At 37.3% G+C, this 22456-nt stretch overlaps 1 protein-coding gene across 1 annotated transcript in view; it reads left to right on the plus strand.

The window, feature by feature from the left end:
* Positions 1–22456, plus strand: part of LOC103046095 (fibronectin) — a 64213-nt gene extending 41757 nt beyond the window's left edge. Inside the window, exons 28-45 of the mRNA XM_049470116.1 lie at positions 585–851; positions 1607–1723; positions 2630–2803; positions 3885–4040; positions 4684–5088; positions 5366–5553; positions 6532–6619; positions 8178–8360; positions 9976–10065; positions 10934–11122; positions 12119–12208; positions 15024–15475; positions 16825–16963; positions 17568–17729; positions 18637–18762; positions 18860–18966; positions 20041–20154; positions 21252–22456. Of these exons, the coding sequence (XP_049326073.1) occupies positions 585–851; positions 1607–1723; positions 2630–2803; positions 3885–4040; positions 4684–5088; positions 5366–5553; positions 6532–6619; positions 8178–8360; positions 9976–10065; positions 10934–11122; positions 12119–12208; positions 15024–15475; positions 16825–16963; positions 17568–17729; positions 18637–18762; positions 18860–18966; positions 20041–20154; positions 21252–21329 (3125 nt within the window). The 3' untranslated portion in view covers positions 21330–22456. The remainder of the gene's footprint in view (positions 1–584; positions 852–1606; positions 1724–2629; positions 2804–3884; positions 4041–4683; positions 5089–5365; positions 5554–6531; positions 6620–8177; positions 8361–9975; positions 10066–10933; positions 11123–12118; positions 12209–15023; positions 15476–16824; positions 16964–17567; positions 17730–18636; positions 18763–18859; positions 18967–20040; positions 20155–21251) is intronic.

A 22456-nucleotide genomic window follows, 5' to 3' on the forward strand; every position in this document is an offset into this window, starting at 1 on the left:
TGTGATTAAAAAACAGGGTTATTCCACCAAATTTTGATTTCTGATATTATACTCTGACATATGGTGCCATATCACTCACCCCTAGTTATCACATCAGGGTTCTACTTTTTTACTGTTCTTTGCAAAAAGAATTTCCCATTATATATCTACTAGAGACAATCAGATTATATATCTATATATATATATGTCCAATATCATTTATTTTACTTTAATCCTGGATATATGGAGATATTTGGAGTGCATTATTTTTATTAGTATCATCATATTCTGGATCATTGACTTTATCTGTTACAAATCTGATAAAATTATTGTATATTTTAGTATCTCAGTTATTAGGGGTGTGCCATATCATATGGTATGCAGTAATACAATTAAAATTTCATTTTGTTGCAGTAGTGTATTCTTGAAATAATATATTTGTTTATTCAGTGTTTTGTAATATCGCCAAAAGTATCGTTATATAAAGATATATCATAAAATATTGTGATGTTTTTTTAGGACCATATCGCCCACCCCTATAATTTAGATTGTAAACTCTTAGGTACTACTGTTTTGAAGTATGTTAAATTTACCGTCTCCTGCAGCTCTGGACTCTCCCACCGGTCTGGACTTCTCTGAAGTTTTCACCAACTCCTTCACCGTGCACTGGATCGCCCCGCGCGCCATCATCACCGGCTACCGCCTGCGCTACCAGCCCACCACCGGGGGGCGCTATAAGGACGAGCGACTGCCCCCCACCCGTACCTACTACACCCTGACCAGCCTGACCCCCGAGACCGAGTACAGCGTCCAGATCTACGCCCTCAGCGGCAGCAAAGAGAGCCAGCCGCTCACCGGCACTCAGGCCACCAGTGAGTATTAACTCATATATTCATCCATTTATCTGTTATTAGAAATATTATTACCTAACTTTTTATAGGATCTCTTTTAAAGTTTTATTTAGTTTAAAAGCTGTTTTAATACATCATACCTACATATAAAGTGTTTATTCACAAAAAAAGAGAATGTCTGAAATAACAAAAAACTCCAATTTAAAACAACCCAGCAGATATACCATCAAAAGTGTGGAGCTTTAAAGCTGTGTTCCAGCAGTCTAAAGCGCTGCCACTATGATCAGGATGTTGCTGGTTTGAATCCCGGTAATGCAGCTTGCCATCAGCTGCCGGAGACCTGAGAGAACACAGTTGGTCTTGCTCTCTCTGGGTGGGTACAGTAGAGTAGAGTAGAGTAGAGTAGTAGAGTAGTGCTCTTCTCTTTCCTCTCATCACTCCTAGGGTGATGTGGATCAGCACAAGGCTACGTCTGTGAGCTGATGTATCAGAACCGAGTCGCTGCGCTTTCCTCCGAGTGTTAGCTCTGTGATGCTACTCGGCAATGCTGCATCAGCAGCAGTTCAAAAAGAGGCGGAGTCTGACTTCACATGTATTGAGGGAGGCGTGTGCTAGTCTTCTTCACCTTCCTGGTGTTGGAGCATCACTAGTGATAGGGGAGTCCTAATGAGTGGGTTGGGTAATTGGTCTTGTAAATTGGGGATAAAAAGTTTTTGGCTGCAAACTATAATCTGCATCTCTAATATTAATGCAACATGTGTTCTTCCCATTTTTAGTCTCAGACGCTCCTACCGACCTGGAAGTGACATCATCAACCCCGAACAGCATCACTATTTCCTGGGAAGCACCTTCTATCCCTGTCCGTTATTACAGGATCACACACGGAGAAACAGGTCAGCTCTGATACTGCAATTATCTGCTGGAAAACAGATTAATAAATCAGGATTTCTATAGAATATTATGAATTTGATGAGCCTATGGAACCTATAGAGCAAAACTGTAACACTGAGATCAGCTATAGTAATTAATTTAACATAATGTAACAGATTTGGGTCTCAAAAGAAGAACCATGGAGGAAATATTTGCATATTTTTGCATTTAAAAAAAACAGTATAGCTACAGTATAGTGCACCAGTGAGCTGGAATTCACTACAGGAAACACTAAAACATACTAAAGCCCCCTGAAGTCGAGCCACTAAATCAATTTAAACTATTAATATTTAACAAGTATTATTAGTACCTGTACCTGTTTTACTTCATCTTATTTATTCTTTAATTTTATTTCTAATTCTAGTTCTTCTCTTAGTAATTTATTTCCTTTTAATTTTTTCATTATTTATTCATTTATTGTTAAATAGTTTTGATTTATTGCTTGTTAACTTTGTTTATTAATTTCACTATTTTACTATTGTTATTATTATGAATTTATTTTATTTATCTATTATTTTTTATTGTATTATGTAAAAGTTAGTTTTAGCTTAATTTTAACAGTTTTTTTGTTGTATTAAGCTTATCTTCTTTTGACCTTAATTTCTTATCAATTAAACCAAGCTTTTATTTTTATCTCTTTTTATCCTTTATTTACTGTAATTTTAAATTTATTAAATGTAGTTATTATTTTCTTGGTCATGTTAAACCCCTGTATTTGTAATTGCTCGGCTACATTGAAAATGAGGGTTGCCCTCAATGTACTTATGAGTCAAAATAAAGGTTAATTGATTAATTTATTCATTTATTTATTCATTTATTGATTGATTAATGTGTAAATAACTAGTTTTCTGATGCTCTTATCACTGCAGGAGAGAGCGGCCCACCCAAAGAGTTCACCGTGCGAGGCACCGAGTCCACGGCCACCATCCCCGGCCTCCGCCCAGGAACCGACTACACCATCACCGTGTACGCCGTCACCGGACGAGGAGATAGCCCCGCCTCCAGCACCCCCACCATCATCACACACCGCACCGGCACTGACAGTCAGTACACCCACATATATACAAATATATACACGTATACCACACATTATATATAGTTACAGAATATTAAAAATAGTGTATCAATTATGATACTTTGTTTTGCAAAGACATGTATGACAGTAGAGATTGGTGTCAGAAGTGGTTTATTTAGTGTTGTGTATAAACCACGTCTACAAGATAGCAATAGTATATATGTAGTAAATTGTGCCGATATATGAGAAACACATGAATTGAGTTTTATTTGTTGTAGTTATGGGAAACTATTTTGCACTTTCTACAGTGAACAAAAATTATTATTAATTATTAAATTATAATTAATATTTTTAAAAAATTAAATATCAAAACTATTTGAAAAATACGTATTTTTTTACATTTGTCATATTTCAACTATTTAGTTATCTGAATTATATTATTTATATATTTATTTTAAATATTAATTATATTTTCATGCCAAAATCACACCGCATATTTTGTCCAGATTGTCAGATTCTGTGATTTATTCGCTTTTGTGCAACTTCTAGATTAGTAACATCCTAGCAACTCCCTAGCAACCAGTAAAACACCTTAATAACTACCTGGAATACAACTTGAATCACCTGGCAGCACTGTAACAACTGTCTAGTAACACCATAGCAACCACCCAGCAACCACTTAGCAACATCATAGCAACCACCTAGCAACACCATAGCAACCACCCAACAACCACTTAGCAACACCATAGCAACCATGTAGCAACCACCCAGCAACACCATGGCAAACACCCAGCAACACCAAAGCAACCACCCAAAAACAACTTAGCAACACCATAGCAACCACCCAACAACCACTTAGCAACACCATAGCAACCACCCAACAACCACTTAGCAACACCATAGCAACCACCCATTAACACCATAGCAACCACCCTACGACCACTTAACAACACCATTGTAACCTTTTAAAATACTACTCCTCCTACTACTACTAATAATAATAATCTTTATATTGATTTGTTTGCATTTATTTATATTGCACTCTGTTGTATTCACATTTTTTTAATCTATTCTACATGTTTTCTTTCTTCTCTTTCTTTCTTTGTCAGGAGCTCCATCCCCCTCAGATCTGGATGTGACGAATATCGAGGATAACTCCATGACGGTGCGCTGGAGTCCTGCTAAAGGCCCCATAACCGGATACAGGGTCACAGGAGCCCCCAAAGAGGGAGTGGGACCCACCTTCACCAAGGTGGTCGGCCCAGGTAAGAGTTTACCTGTACATACCTGTAACCTTAAAGAGAAATATTACAGATAAACTGATAGTCACAAATTTTACTGTAGAATAAGATCAAATCATTTTGATGTATCTTTTTGCAATATTTTTGTTGTATTTTTTTTTTGTAGGTCCAGTGAAAAGTATTATTGTTTTATTAAATTATCTGCGTTATACATTTTTATATAAAAATATTTGACATTAGAATGGAATTTGTATTATTATTTAAGAAACTAGGGGAGAAATTTTCCTAAATTCAAAATTTTATCTATAGAAATGGTCCATGTTGAATTATTATTATTATTTATTTATTTATTTTTTTTTTTTTGATAAATGATCGGTTTTATTAATTTTTAAGGAATAGTTAAGGAAAATGTTTGGCTCACTATATTTTCATATTGAAATGGTAGAAATAACAAAAGATTGTATTTTAATAGGATGCATTATTTTTGTATTTTTTTATATTAATAATATTTAATATAAACCTGTAAATATATATATATATATATATATATATATATATATATATATATATATATATATATATATATATATATATATATAGTATTAAAAGCCCTGGTCTCAGGATGTAAGTATGAATAATTTTGTGTATTATTTGCTGCTGTTCTCAGATCAGACGCAGTTGAAGGTGACAGGTCTGCAGCCGACTGTAGAGTACGTGCTGAGCGTTTACGCTATCGGACCAGACGGAGAGAGCCCCCTGGGGGTGGAGAGAGGAACTACGAGTGAGGTGCAGATTCCCACAGCCGTGGACCGTCCCACCGACCTGAGCTTCAGAGACGTGGACAGCACCTCCCTGAGGGTGACCTGGACCCCCCCGCGGGGTCCCGTCACCTCCTACCGCGTCCTGTACTCCAGCCCGGAGGAGGGCGAGCGGGAGTGGCGTCCCGCGCCTCGCGGTCAGGACGACAGCGTGCTGCTCCGCGGCCTCCGCCCTGGAACCCAGTACACCGTCAAAGTCCTGCCCATTAACGGAGCCACGCCCGGAACCATGCTGAGAGGAGCCCAGGCCACCAGTAAGACGCAAACTTAAACATACAGCTCTGATCACTTCAGTTACTGAATCAGTTTCTCTGATTTTGCTATTTATAGGTTTATGTTTGAGTAAAATGAACATTGTTGTTTTATTCTATAAACTACAGACAACATTTCTCCCAAATTCCAAATAAAAATATTTAAGTTATTAAAATGTGCAAAGTTCAAGGGGTATGAATACTTTTGCAAAGCGACTGTACCTAAATTAGCTCTGCTATTATTGCTGTACTCTAATTTTGACTCATCTGCTTTCTCTAGCTGTCCCTGCCCCCACCAACATCCAGTTTGGTGAAGTTGGCCCCTCCTCCTTCATCGTGTTGTGGACTCCGCCCAGTGCCAGGCTTAGCGGGTACCGTGTGCTGATCACCCCCAAGAACAACATTGCCGCGCCCAAACAGATGAACGTGGCCCCGGACTCCACGCAAGTGACCGTACCCGGACTCCTGGTAAAGATTTTATTACGTCTTTTTTATTACTTTAAGTCATATGAACATTACATTGAGCTTCATTTAAACATTATTGAGAGATTTAGCTTAAATGACTAAACACACAATTTTTTTTAAAAAGTTGTACAATTTCAAGTGCCATTGACTGCAAGGAATTTTTCCCACTCCTCCATGCTGAATTCTTTCAGCTGTGAGAAGAGAACTTAGAACCAGCTGCTGTGATCATCTCAAAAATGCAGATTATCATTCCAAGGTCGAAAAGTTTTTAAAAAATGAAGTGAACACATATGTTTGTGTAAAATGAACATTGTTGTTTTTATTTTATAAACTACAGACAACATTTCTCCCAAATTCCAAATAAAAATATTGTCCTTTAGAGCATTTATTTTCAGAAAATGAGAAATGGCTGAAATAACAAAAAAGATGCAGAGCTTTTAGCTTTCAGACAAGTTTATATTCATAAAGAGTTAATTTTAAGAATTCAGAAATCAATATTTGGTGGAATAACCCTGGTTTTTAATCACAGTTTTTATGCCTTGTGGCATCATGTTCTTTCTCCTCCACCAGTCTTACACACTGCTTTTGGAAAACTTTAAGCCTTTACTCCTGGTGCATAAATTCAATCATCATTTTTAAGTGGTCTCTCATTTTTTTTACAGAGCTATAGATGTATATTTCTCATGCTCTTGCTAATATATATATATATATATATATATATATATATATATATATATATATATATATATATATATATTATTGTATTGAAAATAAGTATAACAATATATGTATAAATGAAATTCAGTTTTTTTATCAGCTTTTAGATTTCAATTTGAGGTAAATGTAAAGAAATAGTCATTTTCCAGCAGCAGAGATATCAGCTACCAGGTAGGGTGGGGTGATTCTAATAAAGTGGCCTGAACTTGCATGAATTTGCATGAAATAAATAGTACTTAATACCCGTGCTGGTTCTGTTTCCAGGTGTCAACCCTGTACGAGGTTCACGTCTACGCCCTGAAGGATTCCCTCAGCAGCCGACCCCTGATCGGAGAGGTCACCACGGCTGAAGGTGGGTCAACTTTATAAATTATCCATCAATTAATCGATCAAACTTTATTTTCACTCAGGAATACATTAGGGGGGCCCTCATGTGCAATGCAGCCGAACATTTACAGTATAAAAGGGACTGAAAACATTGAATTAGTTTTGAAAGTGGAAATAGTAAGGTAGTAATGGTGAAAATAAAAATAATAAATAAAAGAAATACAAATTTTAATTCAATGTTTAATGTAAATGAATAAAATACGTATGTAAAAAAGAAGGATATAAAATAAGAAATTTTAAATGGACACATAGAAAGTAAAGAATTAGGGCCACTACAGTAATCACTCTGTTTATCGCTGAGACAAACTAAAGCTACTACGCTCCAGTTTAACTCCCGAGCTGTTGCCAAAAGATAAGAAAAACATGCATCAGTTATCATTAAATAAAGATAAATAATGTTTTAAATACATTTTTGGACTCGGAACAGACCAGAACATGCTGTAAATGTGTCCATATCATGTAAAAGTACACTAACTTTTTTAGCTGACTGGATAACAACCACTTAAAATACATTGTAAAGCTATTTATTGCTAATATTAATAAGACAAAAAAAGTATAAAGAACTTTGTAAAGAGTGTAAAAGTACAAATTAACTTTTAATGTAATCAAAAGTACAATAACACTACATGATCAATGATAGTATATTAGCAGTATTAACTAGCTAATTACTCGTGTAATGTAATCACTTAATTCTCAATTAAAGCCCCGCCTTCTTACTATAATAAAGCAGAATAAAATCATAAAATCTGATTTCTAATCTAATAAAAATGTGTTAATGTTAGCCCTAAATTCTGTTGAAACTTTTAGGACACTGGTTTGGGAGGAGCTGTTTTATCATTGAAATATATTAGGGTGGGCGGAGCTATATGTCAATTGCATTCTAAAAATATATATTTTTTTTTTTTCACGTTATATATATTAAAAATGATTTATTTCACATTTCTATCCCAATTTACATGGCCAATTACCCAACCCACTCATTAGAACTCCTAATCCCCTATCACTAGTAATGCTCCAACACCAGAAGGGTTGAGAAGACTAACACACGCCTCCTCCGATACATGTAAAGTCAGACTCCGCCTCTTTTTGAACTGCAGCTGATGCAGCATTACCGAGTAGCATCACAGCGCTAACACTCGGAGGAAAGCGCAGCGACTCGGTTCTGATACATCAGCTCACAGACGCAGCCTTGTGCTGATCCACATCACCCTAGGAGTGATGAAGGGAAAGAAGAGCGCCATCTACTGTACCCACCCAGAGAGAGCAAGGCCGATTGGGCAATGGCTCCAGCTGATGGCAAGCTGCATGACCGGGATTTGAACCAGTGATCTCCTGTTCATAGTGACATAGTCACCTTAGTCCGCTGGATCACTCTGAGCCCCAATATATATATATATATATATATATATATATATACATATATATATATAAATGATTATATATGTATATCATACTTCAGTGTTGTGTTGGAGCTTTATGGTTTCCTGTTATATAATAAAAGTCTCCTCTGATTCGCTGTGCAGATATTAGCCCTCCGCGCCGCGTCCGCATCTCAGACGTTAAGGACACCAGCATCACGCTCGTCTGGCGAACCAAGATGGGCGAACCAATGACAGGATTCCTCATTGAGGCCACGCCAACCTCTGGCAGTTATCCAACTGTAAGGAAGGTGATTCCAGAAGACGCCCGCGCCATTACCATCACAGGTAAAATCCAGCTTTTAGATGGCTTTTATAGTGATTTTCTGTTAGAGATGCACAGAAATTAGCATTTTTGATTAAAACCAAACAAAACTGAGCAAAAAGAAACATTTGGCTGGAATTGGCCAAATTTAGAATTCCAGACATATTTTTTTTTACATATCTTAAATATATTGGGTGTCGTTTTTTTCTTTTTTTCTTTATGAAAAGCAATTGAACACATCAACAAAGCACAGTCTTTTTTTTTTTACTTTTCATTCAGCCGTACTTTAAACTTTTTTTTTTTTAGATTTTTTGCCAAATATTCCTAAAAGCAAAAACCCGACTTTTACATCAAAAATAAACATAATAACAGTGTAAACAAGAAGGTCAGTATCTTCCTCTGAGGCACCTAAAACCTTTAAAACCAACCTTTAACAACTTTTGAATTAACAATTTTAATTTTAACCACCAACAGCCTCTGACATTGACTGAAATCGACTGGGAAGTTCTTTCCCACTCCTCCATGCAGAATTCTTTCAGCTGCGAGATGTTTGAGGAGCTTATTGCTACACAGCCACTTTCAAATCATTGTGTCTTTATTGACTTAATTTAAGCACTATAGAGAAATTCATCGTAAATAACTAAACACATAAAACTGAACACGTTACTTTTAAACGTAAATAAAATGTAACAAACAAAACTGTGAGATGTTTTGTTTTGTGAGAGGGGTTTCTTTGATGTGGCCATTCCAGAACTTTCCATTTCTTTATTATAGAGCTGTTCCTCTATGGATATACTGAAATACTTTGGGTCGTTGTCATGTTGCATGGTCCATCTTTGGTTCAGCTTCAGTTTTCGGATAGATGGTCTCAAATAGGTATTACACTTGTCCTGGTCCTGGTCCTGGTCCTGGTCTTGGTGTTCTCTGACAAACCTCAGTCTTGTCCTGATGGGGTTTTTTTTACAGCAATTTTTTCTTTGCTGTATGTTTGAAGCTCAAGTGTCTATATGTGTGAATTTGTACATAGCTTAAATATTTTGGGTCTTTTTTTTTTTTAAGAAAAAGAAACTGAACACTATTACAAAATATGTATTGGACAGTGAACATTTTTACGCATTAAAAAAGCACAGTATGATGTACAATAATACATTAATAAACTAATAACCTGTTGTTCAGTATGTTTTAGTCTTTTCACTTTTCACTCATTTAGCCGTACATTAAAACTGATTTAAATGTTTTATTTTTTTGCTAAATTTTTGTAAAAGATTTGTGACTGAGCAGATCAGTTTCCTCTGCTGAGACAGACGCGCCAAAGCGCTGCACTGTTAAGATACGAATGCGCCAAAGTCAGAGCTCATCTGCTTCTTAAAGGGAATAACAACTGGCACACTGATTGGTTTATTCCACGTTGCACCCAAAATTAACCACACCTGTGATTATTTAAGAGAACTAGTTCATGACATTTTTACGTTTTAACCCACGCAAGGTGTATTTTTGGGGCCCTCATGACGCAATCAACCGATGGGCTATAGATCGCTAAAATAGGGCCCCTAGAAACAGAGTTTCTGTTTTATAGATTTATTTTGTATTTACTGATAAGTTAAGCTAATTTTCATGATGTTTGCGGTTGTGTTTCAGGTCTCCAGCCTGGTGTTTCCTACTTGATCAGCCTCTATACCCTGAATGGAGACAGCCGCAGTTCACCATTCACCCTCACCGTCACCACAGGTACACCATTAAACGTGCTACAGACTGCCACCAACCTCACGAAATGCCTCCAGAGTGTCTGTTTCTTTCTGATGTTGCTACTTAACTAGTACATAAAACTACAGTTAAATCTTAAAAAATGAGAATATCATTGAAAAGTTACTTTATTTCAATAAATCAGTTCAAAATGTGAAACTCATATATTATAAACATGTATTTATTACACACATTAATGCACACTGCTCACACCGCCAAATGTGCCAATTGGTCTTATGTAATGTATTCTAATTTTCTGAGACACTGATTTTTGGGTTTTCGTTCCTAAATAAGCAAATACCAGGAATTATAGATTTGTCTTCTTCAATTTCAAATTCTTCATTGCAGGTTTACCATATTCATTTGATTATAGCGCCACCATGTGGAGTAATGAAGCAGTAACTTTACTAAGTCTAATTGGGTGGCGAGTCTTAAGGAGTTAAGAATGTCTATGTTTCACTAATAGAATATGTATAGAAAAATATTGATATTTAAAGCCATTTATCTATATAAAACAATTTATCAGCATATCAATATATTGTCCCACCCTGATCACCGAATGAGCATTTATTAAAAATAACGTAATTAATAACTAAAATATAGCAAACAGGGGCAAACACGAGTTAAATAATGAAGGGTCCGGAACTGAGCCTTGTGGAACACCATATGATGCTTAATAAAACCTGAATGAGTAATTAAAACATGCAAATTAGATATGACAACTTTAGTACAGAAGATCCAGTCTAATCTGCTCATTCTATTCCAGAGATGCAGTGCTAGTATTTGAATATCTTCATAATAAAGAACAGTTAAAAAAATATATTTTTAATATTAATTCTGTGTGTTTATTCAGCTCGTGCCGCCGTCCAGTCACCCACAAACCTGCAGTTCACCTCTCTGACCCCCAACTCCATCTCCTTCGCCTGGCAGCCCCCCACCACACAGGTTACAGGATATTTCGTCACCTACGAGGAGGCGGGCGGAGCCCCAAAGGACCTCACGCCACGCCCACATGCTGGAGCAAACTACGCCACCATCACGGGTACGACTGTCTATTATATATTATATTATATCTATATTATATTAATAAATTACAGATAAAAAACTTACCTAGAGTTCCCACTCGCTGGCCACTTTATTAGAAACGCCTACTTACTTAGAGTTTCACTTATTGCTGGCCACTTTATTAGAAACACCTACGTATCTAGAGTTCCACTTATTGCTGGCCACTTTATCAGAAACACCTACTTACCTAGAGTTCCACTTATTGCTGGCCACTTTATCAGAAACACCTACTTACCTAGAGTTCCACTTATTGCTGGCCACTTTATCAGAAACACCTACGTACCTAGAGTTCCACTTATTGCTGGCCACTTTATCAGAAACACCTACGTACCTGGAGTTCCTCTTATTGCTGGCCACTTTATTAGAAACACCTACTTACCTAGAGTTCCACTTATTGCTGGCCACTTTATCAGAAACACCTACTTACCTAGAGTTTCACTTATTGCTGGCCACTTTATTAAAAACACCTACGTACCTAGAGTTCCACTTATTGCTGGCCACTTTATCAGAAACACCTACTTACCTAGAGTTCCACTTATTGCTGGCCACTTTATCAGAAACACCTACGTACCTAGAGTTCCACTTATTGCTGGCCACTTTATTAGAAACACCTACGTACCTAGAGTTCCACTTATTGCTGGCCACTTTATTAGAAACACCTACGTACCTAGAGTTCCTCTTATTGCTGGCCACTTTATCAGAAACACCTACTTACCTAGATTTCCACTTATTGCTGGCCACTTTATCAGAAACACCTACGTACCTGGAGTTCCTCTTATTGCTGGCCACTTTATTAGAAACACCTACTTACCTAGAGTTCCACTTATTACTGGCCAGTTTATCAGAAACACCTACTTACCTTAATTTCCACTTATTGCTGGCCACTTTATCAGAAACACCTACGTACCAAGAGTTCCCACTCGCTGGCCACTTTATAAGAAACACCTGTAAACTTTGTGTTTTTTAATTTCAGGTTTGAGACCGTCCACTGAGTACATCATTAAGATCGTAGCTCTGCAGAACGCCCAGAGGAGCCCCCCGCTGGTGGGCAAGGCCAGAACCCGTAAGTACACGCCCACTTTTACACATAAACACATTTACATATTAAATATTGTGTTAGAAACGTGGGTAAAAGGTGAAAGGTGTACTCCTTCAAAACCCTGCTTTTGTCTCGGAGTGGTAAACGCTGACAAAAGAGGTTTTGAGACGCTAGCTTGACTCCGCCTAGCTCTGGCTTTGAGTTGTGCTTTCTGAGCAGCATTAGCATTTATACTGGGGCATCGTTAAAGGAACAATATGTACTAAATTATATATTAAATTATTTACTAAATTATATATAAATGGTTGCAACACTTGAAGCATAACCATGGCTTCAAGAGCCGTGTCTCTTCTTCTCCTCTTTTGTGATGATACTGATAGCAGTTCATGTTAGCATTTTGTAGCCTGTAACATTAGCTAGCACTATTCTGGATGACTTAACCTATCTTAAATACTCACTGCCTGGATTTACCTATTCACTTTCGAATGAGGAAGTGATTTAAAATTCCTATCCCTGCTAGCCGTGTTAATTTCGTTAACAAAAACCATTACGAAAAATCTTCGTTGATGACCTATTTTTCATGATGAAAATGAGACGAAAACTAAATAAAATGTAATACTTAAAAAAACGAAAGAAAATGAAAACTATGACCAAATGTATAACACCAGAATTCCCACAGGTCCTTAAAAAGTCTTAAAATGTCCTAAATTAAAATCTTGATGATTAAGGTCTGAAATTTTCTTAAATTTACTGTAAATTTGCTGTAGGTATTAAATTTTTAGATTGTGCGCTTAATGCCGGTGGAAAAAACACACACTAACATTAGCAGAGAGTTACTGGGGAGAGAACTAAGGTTAGCGGAGAGCTAGCTAACATTAGCAGCGAGCTAGATAACATTACTGGGGAGAGAATTAAGGTTAGCGGAGAGCTAGAGCTTTGTTGTGACTAATAGTGGTTCACTTTAACTTTAGTGAGCACTATTCTGGATGACTTAACCTCTCTCAATCTCAAATACTCAATACCTGGATTACCTAGTCACTCTTAAATGTTATACTAAAATTATTTAAAATTCCTATTACTACTAGTGGTTGTGATAAATTACTTAAGTAACGAAGCTCAGTGCTTAGCCACTCTGTTTTGAAAAGAAAATTAGCAGGTACAGCACTCTTGTCTTGTAGTCCTTCTAGGATCGAAGCTCCAGTCTCCCTCTATCTCTTCTCATTAGGCTTTTTAAAAAGATGCAGAAGCTCCAGCACAATGTGTTTACCTGCTATTGTGTTCTATACCTGGCAACCTGGGGTGTGGAAATGGGACTGGGGAATGGGCATTGGGAAAATATTATACATACTGTTCCTTTAATGCATTAAACCAGGCAGCTAAAGGCTACAGTCTACAGTGCCTGATGATGCTTTACTGATCACAGAAGGAGAAGCTTCTGGTTCTTAACTCAGATAATCAGCTGATTCTGATTTAGATTAATGTTTAAAGAACATTCCAGAAGATTGCTGCTTTTTTTATGCTCCCACTGGTGTTTTTATCATTTTGTTATTTTTATCTGGTTTCCAAAAAGCTTAAGATTAGCATTTTAGATGGTGTAAAAGTTGGGCTTTGATGGATAGGAGTAAATTTTTTTTTTATATAAACCTGTTGGTCTATCAATATGACAAACTAAGAGAATCCATTAAAAGTTTGGACATATGTTGTTTGCTTTTCATTAAATATTTCTTTATAGATATTTCGACAAAAGACATTAGAATAGATATTTGCCTACATTGCCCTGTAAAAGTCTTTATTGCTCCAAGTCAAACTTAAATAAAAAAAACTCAAATGTAATGCTAATGCTAATGCTAGCACATGCAGAGGGCAAGTTTCACAACTTTTTTTTGTAGTTAGACATCTCGATCTAACTTTAGCTTTGTAAAACGTATGTGCTTTTTCATGTCTTTACCGACATTACAGAAACTAATAGAAGGATACATCAGCTGCGTCCTTAAAATCACTCTTTTAGTGCTTAGAAATTTCTGCAATTCTTGGAGCAAACTAATACAAAGGGTGCTCTAGCAGTTAAAGCCACTCTGCTGAAGTACAGTGTTATAAGGGTAAGTTTTCAGTGCAGTTTTAGCAGTATTAGCATTAGCCGCTAACTGCCCTAAGTGCCTTTCGCCATTTAGAGATGAGTATTTCTGATTATAGTCTGCATGTTTACTTTGTTAAAACAAGCTACATGGATTGAATTGCTAGCTGATAGCGCCCTGGGTTACAGGAACAGCATTTACTAGCACTAAGTGCTGCTAACTGTGGCTAGCGCTGCTGCTGTCTGTGGAAATCTAAGCTTACTGTAAATAAACAGAAGCGCTTTACTCACCCGAATAAACAGTTTTCAGAAGAGAAATAAAAAATATAGAAGGGAAACATGGCAACACACTTGTTTCATATTAGTGTTGCAAAAATAAAATGTGCCTTATGTATGAAAATAGACCTAAAAATAGACATTCATTGATACTGCACCTTATAATACAGTGCGCTTTATATTCCGTAAAATAGGGTAATCCCTGTCTTGGAATTTGCCCATAATGCTTAGATATGTCCAAACTTTTGATGGGTACTCTACTTCAGATACTACTTCTCTTATATGTTTATATACTAGCTGATTTCTGAAGACTAAAAGAAAGAATCCAGTACTTTATGGTACTGGTTTATGGTTAAGCACCACCACCTCTCTCCTTGGTTGGCTGTACCTTTACTATACTGCCCCCTCTGGCCAGTAGGCGCTACTGCAGCTCCTGCAGCCTTTCCCTCCCCATTACCGCTTTGCTGCTAACCCCTCTCTCCCGCTCAGAGGATTCCTCGTTGCTTCTGCCAACCCCCCCACGCCGCGGCCCTGGCCACGACCGCCTGGACGTCCCCGAGGTGGACATCGACGACAACACTGTGCACATGCCGGGTCCCACCGCCTGGCCGGGGCAGCCTGAGCGCGGGCAGCATGTGGAGTACACAGAGTATAATAACCAGCCCGGCACCCCAACCCACGGGGGCTACCAGCCCGTCCGGCCCCGCCCCAGCCTGGTGTACGTCCCCCAGGCGGGGCCGGACGGGGCGAGGGTCCCCGTGGTGGTGCAGGTGAGTGAGAGGCCCGGCCACGGTCTGCCTTTCCATTTTCCAGGAAACAAGTCCGGCATTCCGCAGGAAGCCCAGACCCAGACCACCGTCACCTGGCAACCCTACCAGCAAAGCTCCGCCTACCTGGTGTCCTGCCACCCAATCACGCACCGGGACGAGAAAATGTTCCAGGTTGGTGAATGATTCTTGAGCTTGTTTCTTAATTCTATGTTTTATTTGGTTGATGTTGATAATGGTAAAATTGTGGCAGACCTAGAAAGTGTGGGACTGATATATTTTCTGATAATTTTTTTGATAAGAATTCAGAAGAATTTCACATTAAACTACACTAAATCTCTAAATGTGGACAACATCTCAACCATTTTGCAGAAAAGCTTTAAAAATAATAATTTTATGGATTTTACTAGTAATATTGTAGAACTAGATGTGAAATAGATTATTATTATTGGTTGTTAATGTTTTTTTTTTTTATTTGTTCATTCATCATTGGTCATCTAGTTTGGTTAATGTATGAAACACACAGTATCGACTCCCCACCAATTAGCAAAAAGTTAGCAACAAGTTGGCAAGGTCCAAACCACTTTTAGGCCAAATCATTTCAATGTAAGTTAACAGCGCAGAACAGAAACTCAAATTTTAAATAATAATGCATCCATATGCACCACGGACAACATTTCTCCAAAATACCTTATACAAATATTTTCATTTAAAGCATTTATTTGCAGAAAATGAGAAATGGCTAAAATAATGCAAAAAAAGAAAGTTTTAAGAGTTCAGAAATCAATATTTGGTGGAATAACCCTGGTTGGCTTTTAATCACAGTTTTCATGCATCTTGACTTATGTTCTCCTCCACCAGTCTTACACACTGCTTTTGGATAACTCTATGCTGCTTTACTCCTGGTGCAAAAATTCAAGCAGTTTGGTTTGGTTTGATGACTTGTGATCATCCATCTTCCTCTTGATTATATTCCAGAGGTTTTCAATTTGATAAAATCAAAGAAACTCATCATATTTAAGTAGTGTCATTTTTTTCCAAAGCTGTATATTTATTTTAGAAGTTGTATTGTACAGCTTAGTTGTGATCACATGTTCAGCCCAGACTGTGTGGAGGTGTGTATTAGTGTATCTCTAGTGTATTTGATTATGTGGTTTCTGATGCAGTTTGACTCACTGTTATCTACAAAACTTGTATAATTATGTCTGGTGAATGTAGTAAAGAAGATAATGATTTATTGGGGGACACACTTTACACATGCATTTCTGGACAAGCATGTATTACTGTGGCAATTTAGTAATTTAGAAGATTTTACATTAGTATAAGAGTGTTGTGCAGTTTGGCCGAGCATTGACTGCATCACCAGAGTTACATAGTGCCATTTCTGTCATAATGAGCCTGGAATTGCAATAACAGAAACGTCTCTCTGACAGGGATTAAACCCAGCTTGAATGGTTACCCACAAAACTGTGAAAAAACACAGTGAAGAAGATAATTATAACCCTGTTGTTATCTTACCACAGATGCGTCTTCCCTCAACCTCCACCAGCGCCACACTGATCGGCCTCACCTCTGGAGCGTCGTACAACGTTATCGTAGAAGCCCTGAAGGGGGCGCTGAAGCACAAAATCCTGGAGGAGATCATCACTGCAGGAAACACAGGTTTGAAGATTAAATATAAAGATAAAATATCATTGTTTTATATAATAAGAAAATGAACTAAAAGCACTTTACACCAGTGGTTCTTGGACCTGTTCCTTGGAACCCCTAGTTCAGGGGTGTCCAAACTACGACCCGCGGGCCATTTGTGGCCCGTTTCCTTTTTTGGAGCGGCCCGCGAAGTATTTTAAAAATAGAATGAAAGTTGGCCCGCTGTTAAGCAGGTTTTTATAATGTGAGATTCAAAGTTTGAACGCTAGGGGTCAGAAACGGGCCAAAGAGTCTAAAAGCGGAGAGAGTGCGCATTTCTAGCGTAAAAAACGGGGCAAAAGAGTCTAAAAGCAAAGAGAGTACGCATTTCTAGCGCAGAAAAACGGGCCAAAGAGTGTAAAAGCGGAGAGGGTGCGCATTTCTAGCGCAAAAAAACGGGGCAAAGAGTCTAAAAGCGGAGAGGGTGCGCAACAAAAAAAGTTTGGACACCCCTGCCCTAGTTGATCATCATCACTGGCTTATACAGTATAATAAATTGACAGAATTAATTTTAATGAATTAGCTGATGTTTAAATTCTGTGTTTTCTACTCTCTCTTTTTCCTCAATACCCATCAGTCCAAGAGGGAAGCTCCCCCAGCAGCGACGCCTGCTACGACACTTTCACGGCTACCTACCACAACGTTGGAGAAGAGTGGGAGCGAATGTCCGAGACTGGGTTCAAGCTCTGGTGCAGATGCCTCGGCCTGGGAAGCGGCCACTTCCGATGCGACTCGTCCAGTACGTATTATTTTATTATCTTGTGTCTGAACTGAAAGCAGAAGCATTTCTGAGTGGAGAAGAATATGGATAAAATGTTGTGTTTGATGGTACCAGTTGGCTAAAACACCATCCATTCAGTTCCCACATAATAACTAAAACAAGTATTACCAGATATAATTAAACCTCTATTTACGAGAGAAAACTCATCGCATAGTGTAATGTCTAATTATAGATCTATTTCAAACCTATCCTTAATTTCTAAGATTTTAGGAAAAAGCTATGACCCAACAACCAGATCTATTTAAATTTCCAATCTGGGTTTGGGCCTCATCATAGCACTGAGACCGCTCTAGTTAAGATAACAAATGATGAAATATTGTCATTTTGAGCATGTATTTGCAGAAAATGAGAAATGGCTGAAATAACAAAAAAGAGATGCAAAGCCTTCAGACCTCAAATAATGCAAAGAAAACAACAAGTTCATATTCATAAAGTTCAGAAATAAATATTTGGTAGAATAACCCTGTTTTTAATTACAGTTTTTTTCATGCATATTGGCATCATGTTCTCCTCCACCAGTCTTACACACTGCTTTTGGATAACATTATACCTGCACTCCTGGTGCAAAAATTCAAGCAGTTCAGTTTGGTTTGATGGCTTGGGATCATCCATCTTCCTCTTGATTATATTCCGGAGGTTTTCAATTTGGTAAAATCAAAGAAACTCATCATTTTGAGTCAAATGAACATTGTTGTTTTATTCTATGAAATACTGCCAACATTTGTCCCAAATTACAAATAAACATATTGTGATTTAGAGCATTTATTTGCAGAAAATGAGTCTTGCAATCATGCTCTCCTCCACCAGTCTTACACACTGCTTTTGGGTGAACTTATGCCACTTATCTCTATTGTCTTGTCGACAGAATGGTGCCACGACAGCGGCAACAACTACCGCATCGGTGAGAAGTGGGACCGGCAGGCGGAAAACGGTCACATGATGAGCTGCACCTGCCTCGGCAACGGCAAGGGAGAGTTCAAATGCGAGCCACGTAAGTCCCGCCCCTCCTCACTCCCCATTGGCTGGTGATCGAAACAAAATAAACATCTTCTTATCTTATTAACTCAATGTTTTTGTGTATTTTTTAGATGCGTCCACGTGTTACGATGATGGAAAGATGTACCAGGTTGGGAACCAGTGGCAGAAGGAGTACCTGGGGGCCATCTGTACCTGTACCTGCTACGGAGGACAACAGGTACATATTAGCGTAAAAGAAAATCCTCCGAAATACGAGTTGATCGAAAGACATTAGGGTCACAACGTCAACCAGTGAGTTCATGGCATCGTCCACCTTGGCTCAGGACCGCCTACAGGGTGTTTACAGAGCTAGTTAACGTTAGCGATCTTGTGTAAGAAATTGTAGGTTTAAATCGGATCTCCGGTTGATTCTGTATTTTACAGAAACTGCGATCTTGTGTTAGTAATTGTAGGTTTAAATAGGATCTCCAGTTGATTCTGCATTTTACAGAGACCGCAATCTTGTGTTAGTTATTGTAGGTTTAAATTGGATCCCATAGAGATTTTTGGATTTGGATCATCCCTGATAATATACATACGACATATACTGTCATCTAAATTAAATTGCTTAGAAGTTTATGTATAATATGTGTTATACTGATGTTAGTGGGAATTTTGGATACATTTGAATGGTCTACAGTGGTGCTTAATAGTTTGTGAGTTTGTGAACCCTTTAAAATGTTATGTATTTTTGCATTAATGTGCAAAAAAAAGTCCTAAAAGTCTATAACGAGAAATATTATCCTTCTAAAACATTAAAGGAGAACTTAAAATGTGTAAAACAGACTTTTGTTGTAGTAAAACATGATAAAAAGTTCTTATCTTTGATGAACAGCACACCTCTGTTCTCCCACAGTGTTCAGAGATCCAGAAATTTTAACAGTTTGTCCAACAAACACCCTTCAGACTGGGTGATACGGGGCATAATTTACCCTGATAAATCACTTTTTACATCGTTATTCAGCTCAAAGTAGCTCCACACCTCCTTACTGGAATCCGGAGAGCCCTGACATTTAAAACGAGGCATTAATAACTTAAGAAGTGCTTATTAAAACACACTGTTTACATCCTATAACACTAGCTTCCGCTCCGAACGCCACCATTACTGTACTCTATAGAGTCTATGTAAATATAAGTCTATGTTATTTTTAGTTCAGTAATGGCGGCGCTCAGAGTTAGAGTCACCTGGGATAGTTTTCTCAGCCTGTTGAAGGAGTGTATAATAAGTAGAGTGTGTGTTTTGGTGTATCAGGGTTGGCGCTGTGAGAACTGCAGGAGGCCGGGAGCTGAGATTGATGCTGGTTTGCTGAAGCCGGTCAGTTCAGACGTCTACAACCGCTATCGTGAGGGCACCCTGCGGAAAGTGGTGAGTCTACAGCACCCATCCAGCAGAAACTGCACAGAAATTTTTTTTTTTTTTTTTTGGAAAAAAAAAAACATATTTTCTCTTGATTTTTTTTTTATTTTTTGCAAAAGATTACAAGATACAAACATGGAAAAATCTGAGAAAATGGAAACATTTATATGAATAATAAATAATTCTTGAAGGGTTTTCCTATTTTATAGACGTCATATATATTTACCAATTTCACTTATATCTCTGTTGCAAGCAGAAGTTTGACACTTGAAAATAAGGGGTAGGGTATAAGTGAGAAATCTAGTGATTCTGATCAGGTTTCAGATCAATGTGTCTTAAAATCGTCCTCTGAGCTTTTGACTAAGACAAGATTTTTCAAATCCAAACTCATATTTCGCCACAAAAATTAGAAATGAGATTGATTTGGTGGAATAACCCTGGTTTTTGATCACAGTTTTTTTCATGCATCTTGGCATCATGTTCTCCTCCACCAGTCTTACACACTGCTTTTGGATAACTTTATGCTGCTTTGCTCCTGGTGCAAAATTTCCAGCAGTTCAGTTTGGTTTGATGGCTTAAAATATACATATTTCTCTTGATTTTAAGATTTTTTCATTTTTGCATCTTATAACAAAAAAAAGCTGCAAAAAAAAAATCTAATAAAAAAAAATGGAAACATGGATAAAAACCCATTAAAAACAATAAAATCTTAAATTCATATTTCTAATATTTCTATTTACCAATTTTCCTTGTAACCTTTTCAAGAATTTATTGTTTTTATATATTTTTTAGTTTTAGTAATTGGTTATTATTTTTTACTGCTTTATGTTCTTAGTTTTAAATTTTCATCTGTAACTATATTATTATAATTTTTTTATTACCTTTGATTTTCTTACCAATGATTTTGGGATTCCTACTAAATTCTTACTTTTATCTTATTTTTTTTTTATATCTTATTTTATAAAATGCTGAGTAATTTTATTTATTTTTTCTTTGACAGCACCATGTCTATGTATTGGCATAGCTACATCATCAATGTACTCCGAGATCAAATAAAGTTGATTGACATTGTTTGACATATTTTCTTTTTTTTTTTTTACTTTCAGAACATCCAGTGTCCAATCGAGTGCCTCCGACCAGATCTCCTCGCCGACGCCGTGGCCAATCCCAACACCAGGGAGTGATCGCCCACCCAGTGCCCTTCTACTGCAACCAACCCTCATTATAAACCCCGCCCACCTCCGTTAAACCCCGCCCACCTAAGGGTGGGTCTACCTGAGAGTGTACTAACCCCCATCCCCACCCCCCCTATAGTGCCTTAAAGCCTTCCTACTGTTTACCATATTCACCAGCGCCGTCCTACTGCTGCTTCTCAGCCAATCAGTGAGCTGATATTTAAGCCCCTCCCATATATAATAACAGTTCAAATTGAGTGGCATCATCGAAGCGAACGATTGGCTGTCAAAATATAGTATTATTCCTGTTTTTTTTCTTTAAAAACAACAGAAACAACCTAGGCCTGTCAGGATAACTATTAACTATTAATTATTAACTATTATATTGGTGTTTGGACGATATATTGTCATAGAAATAATATTGCGATAATCGATATTATTGTCATTTTAGAAGAAGGATATAATGATAATATAATATCATATAACGTATAGCTATTTTTCTCACTACCAAAAAATTATAAAGGACAGTGTATAAATAAATACGTTTTACGATAAGTCGTAACTAACGTAGCTATCGTAACTGGCCTACGACAATGTGTACGATTTTTTTAATTTTATGGGAGGAGCTTACAAAACGTTTTAAACATCAGACCCACCTTTCCAGTACTACCATTTTTTTTCTTCGTAAATTAGTGGCTATATCTATTTTTGTAATCACGTACGAGAAAAAAATAACGTACGAGACGAATAGAATGATATTAATGATTAATAAAAATCAAGCACTGTCGTTTTTTTTTTCTTTGAGAATGTTGGAGATCCAGGTGGAGCTCCAGTTTATTTGAGGTTCATTTCTCCAGGTTTCAGTTCGTCCTTTAGTTTAATTGTGTTTAATTTTCTCTCTCTTTTTTTCTTCTACGGCTCAAGTTTGAGGCCAGCACTGTTTTAAAGATTATGACACTTGATTTTGATAATTTAATGTAATTTGATGTAATTTGATGTGTTCTTTAGACGCTTCTCTGTTTTTATCCCCTCATTCCTCCGTTGTCGAGTGCTTTTGTTTTGTACTGTAGGTTCCAAAGTCTTCACTACTGTCAAGATTCCCATTTTTTGATAAAGTTTTACAAAAGAACCTCAAA

Source organism: Astyanax mexicanus, chromosome 21 (genome assembly GCF_023375975.1).
Source record: "Astyanax mexicanus isolate ESR-SI-001 chromosome 21, AstMex3_surface, whole genome shotgun sequence".
Lineage (NCBI taxonomy): Eukaryota > Metazoa > Chordata > Actinopteri > Characiformes > Acestrorhamphidae > Astyanax > Astyanax mexicanus.